Raw genomic sequence first — 11,877 nt, 5'->3', positions numbered from 1 at the left:
GTCCGAGCCAACGCCGTGCCCCAAATTTAGTGATCCTCGACTAGAAAATGAGGATGAGAATGCTCATTTGAAGAAAGGCATCAAGTTTGGTTCTTTGATAGAGTTCAAGATATGGTTGTGTGACTATGCCATTAGGAACCATAGGCCGTTTGTTGTTGGTCATTCCAATCAAAAACTTCGGTACACGGTCAAATGTGACAAAGAAGGTTGCAAATGGATGGTCCGCGGTAGAAAAATCAAAGAAACCGGGCAATGGGTCTTGAAGAGTCATGTTGGCACTCACACGTGCGTACCCCCGAACAAGGCCGACCAAAGCAAAGGACACCGTCAACTCACGTCGGAGTATCTAGGATATAAATTGTTGCATCAAATAGCACATGATCCGACCGTGAAGGTCAAGTTTCTCATGTCTTCGATTGAGGAACAATTCAGACACCCGGTCAAGTACGGGAAGACATGGATGGCGAAGGCAAACGCTATTAGGATGCTGCATGGTGATTATGAGGCCGCATATAACATTCTCCCCAAGATGTTGGCAGCAATTGCTCATCGAAACCCGGGAATGCGCCATCAGGTGGAGTCAATTGCCGGAGTGTTTCGTCGTGCCTTCTGGAGCTTTGGACAATGCATTGAGGCATTCACGTATTGTCGCCCGGTGTTGTCTATAGATGGTACATTCTTGACCGGCAAATACAAGGGAACATTGATGGTGGCGATGGCCCACTCTTCAAATGATAACGTGTTGCCGGTGGCATTTGCCTTGGTGCCTTCGGAGCACGATGATAATTGGGAGTGGTTCATGGAGCATGTGAGAACCAAGGTGATAGGCAACAGAGAGGTATGCATTATATCGGATCGCCATCATGGGATTCTCAAAGCAATAGACGTTGATATTCCCGGTCTTCCAAAGCTTCAACACCGTTGGTGCATGAGACACTTTGTTGCAAACTTTTACCGGGCATGCAAGAGCAAGGAGTTTTGCAAAGACCTTACCCTTGTTTGCGTTGCTTTCAACACCGCCACATTCAAAACTCGATATGATAAACTCCTCGAGGCTTTGGAGAAGAACAAAGGGGGGAAAGAATTCTTGGTTAGGCACTTTCCGGAGAAGGAAAAGTGGTCACGCGCTTACGATGAAGGAGGTATGCGATATGGGGACATGACAAGCAACATGGTGGAATGCTTCAACAATGTGTTGAAGGGTGTCCGTTCCTTGCCGGTGACCGCAATACTAGTGTACACTTTCATCAAGCTCAATGAGTACTTCCTAAAGCATTCTGCAAGCACGGCCAAGTGGATTGGGGAAAAGATGGACTATCCATTAAAGGTTCATGATTGGTTGTTGCATCAAGCGCGCAAGTCTGCCAAACAACAAGTGATCACATATAATGAAAAAGAAATGATCTTTCAAATCGATGAGCCGGGTGGGACAACAAGGGACGGTAGGTCTTACGGTGGAGTTGCTTACGAGGTGCGCCTTAAAAACCGCTGGTGCCAGTGTGAGAGGCCACACAAGTATCATTGGCCTTGCTCGCATTTGATGACCGCAGCACGGGTGAGAAACATGAACGTATCTGATGGCACAACGGTGCGGTTGCACGAGTTTACATTGGAAAGAACAAGGTTGACGTGGGCGCCTCGGTTCAATCCTTTCCTTGATGCCTCACAGTGGCCTGAGTATGTTGGGCCAGACATTGTGCCAGATCCCGCACTCATGGTGCCTATGAGGGGAAGAAAAAGAAAGAAGAGATTCCGGAGTGACATGGATGATCTAGCTGGATACACTGGAATGAAGCAATTTGGTAGTGGTCATTTCATGGAGCCACCGGAAAACAACAATTGTGGAGAATGCAATGACACAGGACACAACGTTAGGACATGCAAAAAACAAAGAACCAACACGGGCACTAGTCAAACACGTGGACGGAGCAGTAGCCTTGTAGAGTAGCCTTGTAGGGGGGCGTGGCCGTGGAGGAAGGGCTAACATTGGAGGGGGCCGCGGCCGTGGAGGAAGGACTAGCCTTGGAGGGAGCCGTGGCCGTGGAGGAAGGACTAGCCTTGTAGGGGCCCGTGGCTGTGTATCCGGTGGTTCTAGGACACGTCGGGTTGATAGGGGAAGGCCTATCGACGTGTTGCTCAATCCGGATGGTTAAATAATGTAAATGGTACTACTTTTAATATGTTCATGCACGTGTTGATATATTTGCCTCTTTACATGTCAATGTGTTCATATTTAGACTTAACATCTTTATTTGTTGTAGAGCATGGCTTCATCCGGTTCCATGACAAGGCCACCGTGTGCTCACCATGAAGACATGCCACACAAGTGGAAGGACGCATCTTTGGACAAGGTGAAGGAGAAGGATGTGAAGATTCCGCCATGTTGGTGTGGAGATGTTTGCAAGATGAAGGAGTCCACCGACCGAAAGAAGTCATGGACCGAAGGAAGGAGATATTTTGTTTGCCCCAATTATGCTTACGATCATGCGCTTCCAACTAACGCCTATGACCTTCCACCGGTATGCTAGAGAAGTAACATGTTACTCTCAACTGTGTGCCATCACTAACATCCGTTTTATATGCAGTCACCGCCTCCTCTATGCAAGTACTTCAGCTGGATAGATCATGAAGTGCCAAAAGATATCCAAAAGGACCAATTAGAAGATTGTTTTAGGCGCCAACGGCTGTTCGAAGAAAGGTTTCAAAGAGGCTTGGAGGAAGAGCGTCGTCAAAAAGAGAGGATGGAGCGGAAGCAACGCGAGGAGGAGAGGGCACGCCAAGCGAAGCTTGCTCGTGAGGACGAGAGGGCAAGAAAGCTTGCAAGAGCTCGCAAGGCACAAGAGGAGGATGAGGCACGTGACAGGAAGGGGAAATGGCCCCGTATGACTCAATAAAGCCGTCGCCTTCGGTGGACTCGTCATGTAACCGGATGAAGCCATGCCAAATTTATCATGAACTATGTAGTACTAAGGCAAAAAGCCATGTGTCGTCAACTTGTCGTGAATGAGTTTGCCATTTGTATTGAATTTGGTGTGAAGATGTTTGCAATGTGTTGTGAATGAATTTAGTTTGTTAGTGTATTCTGGGATTTGTCATGATTCTTATTGAAAAACTGTTGTGCTGTGAAGAGAAGTGGGATATAAGAGAACATAGTACTTTGTTTTCGGAGTTAGAACCCTACCGCCAAAGTCCATGGTGGTAGGTTGCTGGAACCTACCGCCAGGATGCATGGCGGTAGGGGGGGGCAATGGTTCTGTGACAAAGAACCCAAGGACGCTGGCGGTAGGACCGGACCCTACCGCCAAAGGCCATGGCGGTAGGTTGCTGGACCCTACCGCCAGGACGCATGGCGGTAGGGGGGGCAACGGTTCTGTGACGAAGAACCCAAGAACGCTGGCGGTAGGACCGGACCCTACCGCCAAAGGCCATGGTGGTAGGTTGCTGGACCCTACCGCCATGGACTGTGGCGGTAGGATCTGGTCCCTCCTCTCCCCTGTTTTGCCCCATATGTGTCGAATGTTAGCATAATATACCCAATTCTCTCTCGCAAGCACATACATAATTCAACTCAACATAGTTCATTACATCCACGAATAGCACATGTTCAAACTAATTAAAACATGACCCGGTTCGAATGACATCAGTTCAAACTAATAGCTCAAGCTCGACGACACATGTTCTAAACAGGTAACATAAGCCTCATACTTATCAGACGTTCAATTTGATCGTCACGCCCTTGATTACGCTTCAGTTGAAAGTCTGTGGATCCTGCCCAATGACCCAACACACCATTCGTTTCACGGAACCAAGCCCATGCAGCACGGCGCGTGGGATTCTCTGACACGCCCTGTTTGATTGCCCATCCTATGACCTGCCCGGGTTTCCTCAAGTCCATCTCACGAAATTCTTCTTTGCTTGCAGTGAACGCAATCTCAACTGCCAAAGCGTGTCTGCAAGCATATTCCCGGTCTTGCAGCTGATCAAGCATCCTCTCTTTCTCCTTCACAAGCTTTCGGAATGCTTTTTTCTCCTTAGCATCAGAAGGTTCCTCGATAAAGTGATACTTGCTGAAATCCTTCATGGCCGCATTTGCCTCATCACAACTCTTCAACCATGCTTCACATTCCTTCTTCAAGCAACGGTGTCGCTCCGCCATGATCTTCTCACACGCTATGTTCATAGTCATGGATCGACTGTCCATCCTACATGAACATACGGGTTCAAGATGACATAAACAAAAACATAAAATAAATTAAGTAGAGTACAACACTTGGTAACTTGATATGACATACAACACCAGGTTCTTAATGAGTTCAAATGTTAAGGGTACAAGTCATAGTAGTTCAAACGACGACCAAGCATAGGGTACATGTCATTATAGTTCAAATGACAAAGATTACATAGCCTCATGCAATACTATGCGGCGTACGGTCCCGGGTTGCAACAAATAACATCATTTCTTTCTTTGACCCATGCCCAACGAGATGCACGGTTCTCATCCGACGAGAATGGTTGGCGAACTAACCAATCAATGACCTGACCATGATTGCCCATGTCTATCTCAGCATATTCTGCCGTTGTCACACACAATGTAATTTGCATTGCAAGATCACGCCTACAATTTTCTTCCGCCGTCTTGAGCTTCTTCATCAGCCTCTCCTTTTTTGTTATAAAATTTTCGGAACGGTCTTTATTGAAATAATTATATGAAAATGCCCTACACTCCGCATTCAACGCATCAATGGCTTCGATCCACAAGTTCATCTTTTCCTCAATCAATTCGCGTTCACGGTTCGCCGCCGCCTCAGCAGAAGTTTCAAAGAAAACGAACGGTGCCATCCTACAATTCGAAAAGTTGCTATTAAAGTAACTTAGCTTTAATTGCTTTCTTAAGCATAACCTAACCCCCATTATGTACATTAAGACTAGCACTAGATCTAGGCACACAAACTTTTCTACAAGCTATTCTAAGCACATCATACATAAGGAAACCACAAACATAAACCTAAATGGATCATAGTAATTGATTTGACCACACGAAAATGATGAGCTAGGGTTTGCAATCAAATGAGCAAATGCAAAGTAAACAAAGATATCAACCAATCAAAATGAGGGGAAATGAGAGAGCCACCTTCAGTGATGAAAATGGTAAGAATCCACCGGAGAAATCTCAAACAAATGAGAGAGATTTGGGAGGCTCTTGTGCTTCAAAAAAAGAAGGGGGAGTGTTGAGCTCGGTGGAGAGGTGATGTGGGCTGAATGAGTGGTTGAGGGGGGGGGGGATATCCAGCCCCTCCCCACCTTATCCAGAACACAGGACCCTACCGCCAGAGGTTATGGCGGTAGGCTCCAGTAACCTACTGCCGTAGGGGATGGCGGTAGGCCCTTTTCCACGTCAGCGGCTGCCAACGGCCGTCAGTCGCCGTCGAATGGCCTACCGCCGTAGGCTATGGCGGTAGGGCATGCAATCCTACCGCCAGGCCTGGCCTGCTGGCGGTAGGCAAAAGGGTCAGATCCCGAATTTTTTCTGAACTGGGGTCATATCCCGATTTTCTTTTCAAAAAGGGTCAAAACACGAAATTTGGCCTATGCACGCACGAAGCCGCAGCCGGCAACTATTTGACGCGACAGCGCCGCGCCTGGCCGCGCGCGCGCCCAGCTTCCAACCAAAGGTCGCCTCGTGCGCGCCATCCAGGGCGGTCCACCGCTCCCGACCACGTGCGCCAGGGTCGGGCAAGGGTGGTACGAGCTTCCAGCTTGGGCCCCGCCAGTGGCAGCATCTTGTTGGTTGCACGTACGTGCGTGCGTGGGAGCTTCCTTGTGTCTGATCCGATCTAGTAGTACTCCACGGGCGTGCCGGGGCAGCTGTCGTCCGACATGTCGTCGTCGTCGGGGTTGTTCTTCTTCCCCGGGCCGGAGCCAGCGGCCGTCACGACCGCGGCGCTGAAAGGCTGGGGCACGTACGGCGGCATGGCGCACCGGAGCAGCGCCCAGTTCACGCCGTTGAAGAAGGGGTGCCGCTTGATGGCCGCCGCGCCGACCGTGGCGCCAAGCCTGCGCGCCGGGTCCTTGGCGAGCAGCGCGGTGACCAGGTCCCTGGCGGCAGACGACACGGAGGGGTCCTTGGGGAACTCGAGCGCGCGGGCCACGATGTTGGCCAGGGTCATCTCGTTGTCGTACCCCTTGAAGGGCGTCACCCCGTAGAGGAGCTCGAAGATGAAGATGCCCAGCGTCCACCAGTCCACTGAGCTGCCGTGGCCCTCGCCGGACACGATCTCCGGGGCCAGGTACTCGTGCGTGCCCACGAACGACATGGACCGGAGCTCCACCGGCTCCGCAACGAACTCCAGGTCGAGCACGCCGGTGGGGAGGCTGCTGCTGTTCACGCCTCCGCCGCCACTGCCACTCGAGGCCTTCTTGCGGCGCCGGCGCCGGCGGCCGCGGCCGGGGAAGAGGCTGAAGCACGAGACCGACGGTACGATGCAGGAAGGTATGATGAAGGTGGATGACGCGGAGGAGCGGCCGGTGAGGCCGATGGGGTCGGAGATAACGTGCGCCGGAGTCGGGGCCGTCGGGTCGCACTTGAGGGAGAGGTCAAAGTCGGTGAGCATGATGTGGCCGTCGGCGCGGACCAGCACGTTCTCCGGCTTGAGGTCCCGGTACACGATGTCCAGCATGTGGATGTACTCCAGCGCGGCCACCACCTCCGCCACGTAGAACCTGCCGCAGTACACTATATATGTCATTCACCATTGCCACTACTAGTATAATCTATCAAGTGCAACCAAAATTACGAATAAGCAACGAAATTTTACAGCCAGCCAGCAGGCTGAAACGATGGACCCGGTGCATGTTTGGTGGAAAAAGAAAACAGTAGAGAAGCAACTAATTGCATAGCACAAAAGTATACTACACTACTCTTGACTTTATTCACATGCAACCAAAAGACACATCCACACATATAGGTGAACCTAGCTAAGCTAGCACGGTGCCTGACACTGTGCGCTCCAGTACTGCTACTAGCGAGCAAAAAAGTCAGAAGCGAAAGAAAGGCAAGAGACAGTACTCGAATTAGCGCATCATTGATGCCGGGGCTGTTGCACGTTGCGGTGGAGCCTAGTTTAATGGCGAGCATCATGTGTGCACTCGATTCATACTACTTCCTTCCTCGGGTTAATTAGCTGTGTTGATCACATGCCCTGTGTTGATCTCGACCGCATTCATGGGCGGCCATGTCTGTGCTGTGCGTGTGTTTCAGAGCTGTGATTCTACTAGCAAATCACATGGTGGTGGGGGACTGGGGGTTAATAAAAGCTGTCTCTCTTGGGTGGAGTCTTGACCAAGGAAGGAAGCACAAGCAGATGCACGCACCGGTGTTTTATGAGGGCGGGAGTATATTTTTAAACCCATGTTCCGCAACCGGTTCCGGCGCCGTAGCACGGGGGCGGAGGGACCGTGGGCGGCTCGTGTGCGTCACCGGCAACGGATACGGCGACCGGCCTTGCCATAATGCCACACCACACGTTGATGGTAGTAACACTGTTGCAGGTACCACCCAAATTCACGACGCCCTTGCATAGAAACTACTACTCCTACCTACTGCCTACCGCTGGCTACTGCTAGTGCTCGTACTAGTACTGCAACAACTAGTGCTGCCCCGTGAAACGAGGCTTCATTTTTGCTGGAGTGCACGTCGTTCGCAAGGCTGTATGTGTGTGGGAGTACGTGGTACGACGTGGGCTTTTTTAACGGAGTGCGTGCATACAATGGCGCCCGCCGAAAGCATATACAGTATTGTTGTTGCTATATGTTCGGCCGCTCGTTCATGAATTCATGCTGCACTCTCCTATTCTTTTCCTTTTCGTTTGTTTCCACACAAAGTCTAAGCAAAAGACATTATTGTCCCGTGAATTCATATAGTTTGTTCCAACATCACGCTCTCCTTCTCCCTTTCATCTGGCTAGTGATGCCTTGCCACGCCACTCACGGGCGCGTTACAAGTGTGTGTTTTTTTACTAACAGAAACATGAAACTACTAGGAACATCTTTATGTAAGTTCAATTAGAACTACGTACGTTACTTATATGTGTTGTGTTGACGAGGACTCTACAAGTGAATGCAGTGGCCAGCATGAATGCATGATGGTCGGACTAGCGGGTAAATTGTTAGAGCCACATGACGCTGTAATGGAGCAATCGTAGCCACCAATAGTACGAGTGCTGTTTCTTATCTTTACTGCACATTTTAGTAAAGGCAAGGCCGTATTTTTTGCCTTGTTTCTTCTTCTCGTCCATAGCGATAGACGCACACACGGCCGGGGAATAATGCTATTTTAAGTCTATTCCGGGATGAAGTAACATCAGTGTCCGTATATCGTCGGCAGGCACAAAATGATGCGGCAAATGCGGGAAGCACCCAGCTTTTCTTCACTTCCGCATGGGCAGGCTTGGTTTCAGGGCGGGCCGGCGCTGCTGGTCTCCACATGCAAACACTTCCTGACTGACTGACTAGTCACTGCAAGATGATAATGTGGGCGTGCAACTGTGTGGCCGCTGGCTGGCTAGGTTCAGAGCTGAGAGCATGACAGCAACCAAGAAACTGTTGTTGGCGACGCGACAGTGAGAGCAGCTGGACCCAACAGCACGCCATGGAAGATATCGACGGGATGGCCCATGAATACATACAAAGAAACAGGGCAGGCTGTCGTTTGGATGTTTATTTCATTCATGGCTCCGTTTTGCAAAACGGTATCATCCTCATGTGTCACGGTCGTGTGCTGTTAAGGAAGCTATCTCCATGGTGCCTGCCATCTTGGTTTAGGATCCGTCCAGAAGGGCAGCAATCGATCTGATATTATTATGCCTTGTGTTTTCAGGATGAGGGGCACTGTGGAGAGACAAGCACTCCATATGAATGGACAGATGCGTGCCCAACCGAAGACACATGGGGCCAGCGGAACCATGCGCAGAACTGGGCTTTGCGTCCACTAGATCCTTAAAAATGGAGTACTCTAATTAAACTATGGCAAAAGTGGGGGAACAGAGAAACGGCAAAGTGAAACAGATGAAGCCGACTAGAACGCGCAGGAAACCGGCCACATTCTTCTCCGGAAAGGCTATATGATCACTACTATAGCTACTTCACCGTTGGTTTTAGCCTAACAAAATCTGATCAAACCTTGCAATTGTTTTTTTTTTGCTTCCACAGAGACAAACAGAGACTATCAAAAAGTTTGATTTTTCGAGGTACGTATAATTAAGTGCCTGTGTAGTTGTGAAGGAGGAGGTGGCGTAGTACCTGACGGCGGCCTCGGAGAATCGGCGGTGCGGCTGTCTCTGGCGGAGCACGTGGAGATCGCCGCCGGGGCAGAACTCGGTGAGGAGGCAGGACCAGCGCTCGCCCTCGGCGACCCCGTAGAGGCGCGGGAGGAACGGGTGGTCGACGGCCTCGAGGATCTCGCGCTCCGTGCGCGCACGGCCCTCCTTGTTCCGGCCATGGAGCTCCTTCCGGTCCATCACCTTGGCCGCCACCAGCGCCCCGCCCTTGCCCTTCACCTCGGCCAGGTAGACGCTGCCGATGTCCCCCGCCCCGAGCCTCCGCACGAAGCGGATGTCGGAGAGCTGCACCGTGCCGAGGCGCGGGGCAAGGGCGGAGGAGCGCGGCGCGGGGACGCCGATTAGCCCCGAGGAGGAGGAGGTGGAGCAGGAGGCCGTGGCGGTGGAGACGGTGGAGGCGGAGCGGGAGCGCTCGGAGGAGCCGAAGCTGAGGCTCTGCAGCTCGTCCGCCGCCAGCTCCGCGTCGCCGTCCGGAGGCATTGCTGCTGCGGTGAATGGTGAGGTGAGGCGAGCTGAGGCGGGTCTGCTCCGGGCTGGATGTGGCAAGTGCGGGGACAGGGGAGGAATAGGAGGAGGTTGGGTGCGTGGGTTTTTAATTTGAAGAGGGCAGGGAGGGGAGAGATTGGTTGACGGACGGGGATGGGCCGGGCCGGAAAGCCGTGTCCGGTTCGAGCCAGGCTAGCGTGAGATTTTCTGTCTAGTCTTTGGACCTCCGGGGGACATGCAGGCCCGGTTCTCCGGGTGCTGACAATTTGGTCTTTTATACAAGAACTCTCACTAAACCTCAAAAAAGAGAAAAAAAAAACTCCCACTACTACTACTACTACTACCACAGCACTAGTATATAATATCCATCCATAGATGGTACTCTAGATTGTTGCATGGGACATTGATTGTTCCAATTAGAGGTTGATTCGATAAGGTCATCGCCGAAGAAGATTGGCATTGTTTTCCTTGCATTACGTGATGCGCACACGGAAAAGAGAAAAGAATTGCTTTCCTGGCGTCAGTGGGTTTGACCTGACCTGAATAATCGCTACGCTAGACCTTAGCGGTCTTGATGGCTCGAGAAAGGATGGATGGTTTGCCTTGACACCGTTGTTGCTTCCTTGATTCCTTCAACTCGAATCAATCAGTGACGGCCGGCCACTGACTGCCCGGTTCCTCTCGTCTCGTGATGCACCCAGACCAAGTAGTCTCTCTCGCGTCGTGTCGCATCCCGCATGAAATGCTCGGGCCTAATGGCCTACTGAATTCATTCAGGATTGGACGCATTCGTTTGGATTTGGGCGCAAACAGTCGTATGAGAGCCGCGCTGGCTACGGCAGTACAGGCAGCTAGGTGAGGTGATTCACTGACTGACAGAGGGGAGCCAAACCCGTTTCTGAAACGGATGGGCGGGCCTAGGACGCGGACGCGAGGTGATCCGTCCCACTGCAAAGCAACCGGGACAAGCGAATGGACCCAACGACGGGATATGGGTGGCCCAAACGCGAGTAACCAAAGCCTACTGATGGGTCTGTGCGTGTTTACAGCAACGAAACTGCTACGTAGACGATGCATGTGTGCACGACACTAGGACGACGGGCAGTCCAGCCGCTGATATGCGCTGGATAGTATGCATGGACGGCTTGATATGTGCTGTCGTGCACGAGTCGTCCGCACGGCGTCGTGTGTATAGCAGCGCTGTTACAGCAACTCCAGCGCTATACCCCAAAATACACACACCAAATGTCCCACGTGTCCGCAAACAGCTCTAAAAGTTCCTTGCAGAAAAAAAAACCAGCTCTAAAAGAGCCGACCATTCAACACGACGCATCAAATAAAACTGCACACGGTGTTTTTATTAATATTATTAAGATTTTTAACATAACACAAAAATAAAGTCAACCCTAGTCTGCTCTTTGTAGGATATGGGGTACGTCTGTGACCCACAGCCTACTCCTAGTCGGAATCCGCCCACCGGCCATCGACGTCGTCGGTGGAAGTGAGGTCGATGATCGAATTGGACGGTCCGACATCGTAGTCGTTACGGCACGATAAGGAGATGCAGGCGTCGGCGGCGTTTCAATCGTGTCATGGAATTGTCACGACACATGTCCTAGCGAAAGGACTTAGTCGTGGAGCCATCGCAATTAGGAAGCTTAAAGGGGTTAAAACGTGACAAAGGACACGGGAGTTTATACTGGTTTGGCCCCTTGCGGTGAAGGTAATGTCTTAATTCAATTTGAGGTGGGATTGCTTATGCCTCGATTACCAGGGAGCGAATCCGCTTGACCTAGTTCTCGATCTGATGTTACTTGTCTTGAACCGCCGCCGGATCGTCCCTTTATATTCAGAGGTCGACGCCCAGCGGCTCACAGAGTCTCGACCGGCTCATAAACAGTGTTCGGTTTGGTCTCTCTCTATTCTTGCCTTACAATACAAGTTACATACATACGGTGGTTTATCTCTACGGGTCTTGAATCGCCTTTGGGCTTGGGGCCCTTCACTGAACCGCCATCTCCAAGTGCCGCCTTGGGCTTCATATCTTGAATCGCCA

At 51.2% G+C, this 11,877-nt stretch overlaps 1 protein-coding gene across 3 annotated transcripts; it reads right to left on the bottom strand.

Annotated features, from left to right (window-relative positions):
* Positions 1-3,837: 3,837 nt before the first annotated feature.
* LOC123111162 (serine/threonine-protein kinase D6PKL2) lies at positions 3,838-9,888 on the bottom strand. Of its 3 annotated transcripts, none has more exons than XR_006454175.1 (3): positions 9,298-9,888; positions 5,132-6,720; positions 3,838-4,202 (listed from the first exon to the last, which is right to left on the bottom strand). XR_006454175.1 is itself a non-coding variant. In XM_044531853.1 (2 exons), the coding sequence occupies exons 1-2, from the start codon at positions 9,813-9,815 to the stop codon at positions 5,835-5,837; spliced, it is 1,404 nt and encodes a 467-aa protein (XP_044387788.1). In that variant the 5' UTR covers positions 9,816-9,888; the 3' UTR covers positions 4,864-5,834. The 3 variants fall into 3 exon arrangements, 1 of the variants encoding a protein (XP_044387788.1); XR_006454174.1 differs by lacking the exon at positions 3,838-4,202 and adding an exon at positions 4,303-4,840; XM_044531853.1 differs by lacking the exon at positions 3,838-4,202 and having other exon boundaries at positions 4,864-6,720.
* Between the last annotated feature and the right edge of the window lie 1,989 nt (positions 9,889-11,877).

The sequence above is a fragment of the Triticum aestivum genome, chromosome 5B (assembly GCF_018294505.1).
Source record: "Triticum aestivum cultivar Chinese Spring chromosome 5B, IWGSC CS RefSeq v2.1, whole genome shotgun sequence".
Lineage (NCBI taxonomy): Eukaryota > Viridiplantae > Streptophyta > Magnoliopsida > Poales > Poaceae > Triticum > Triticum aestivum.
The sequence above is the reverse complement of the archived record's forward strand: the minus strand, read 5'-3'. Positions and strand labels throughout refer to the sequence as shown.

What these genes read in the sequence shown, in the direction of transcription:
- LOC123111162 (XM_044531853.1), bottom strand. Translation starts at nt 9,815, where the DNA reads ATGCCTCCGGACGGCGACGCGGAGCTGGCGGCGGACGAGCTGCAGAGC. An exon ending in TTCTCCGAGGCCGCCGTCAG is followed by an intron (nt 6,721 to 9,297) that starts GTACTACGCCAC and finishes GTACTGCGGCAG; the next exon opens with GTTCTACGTGGCGGAGGTGG.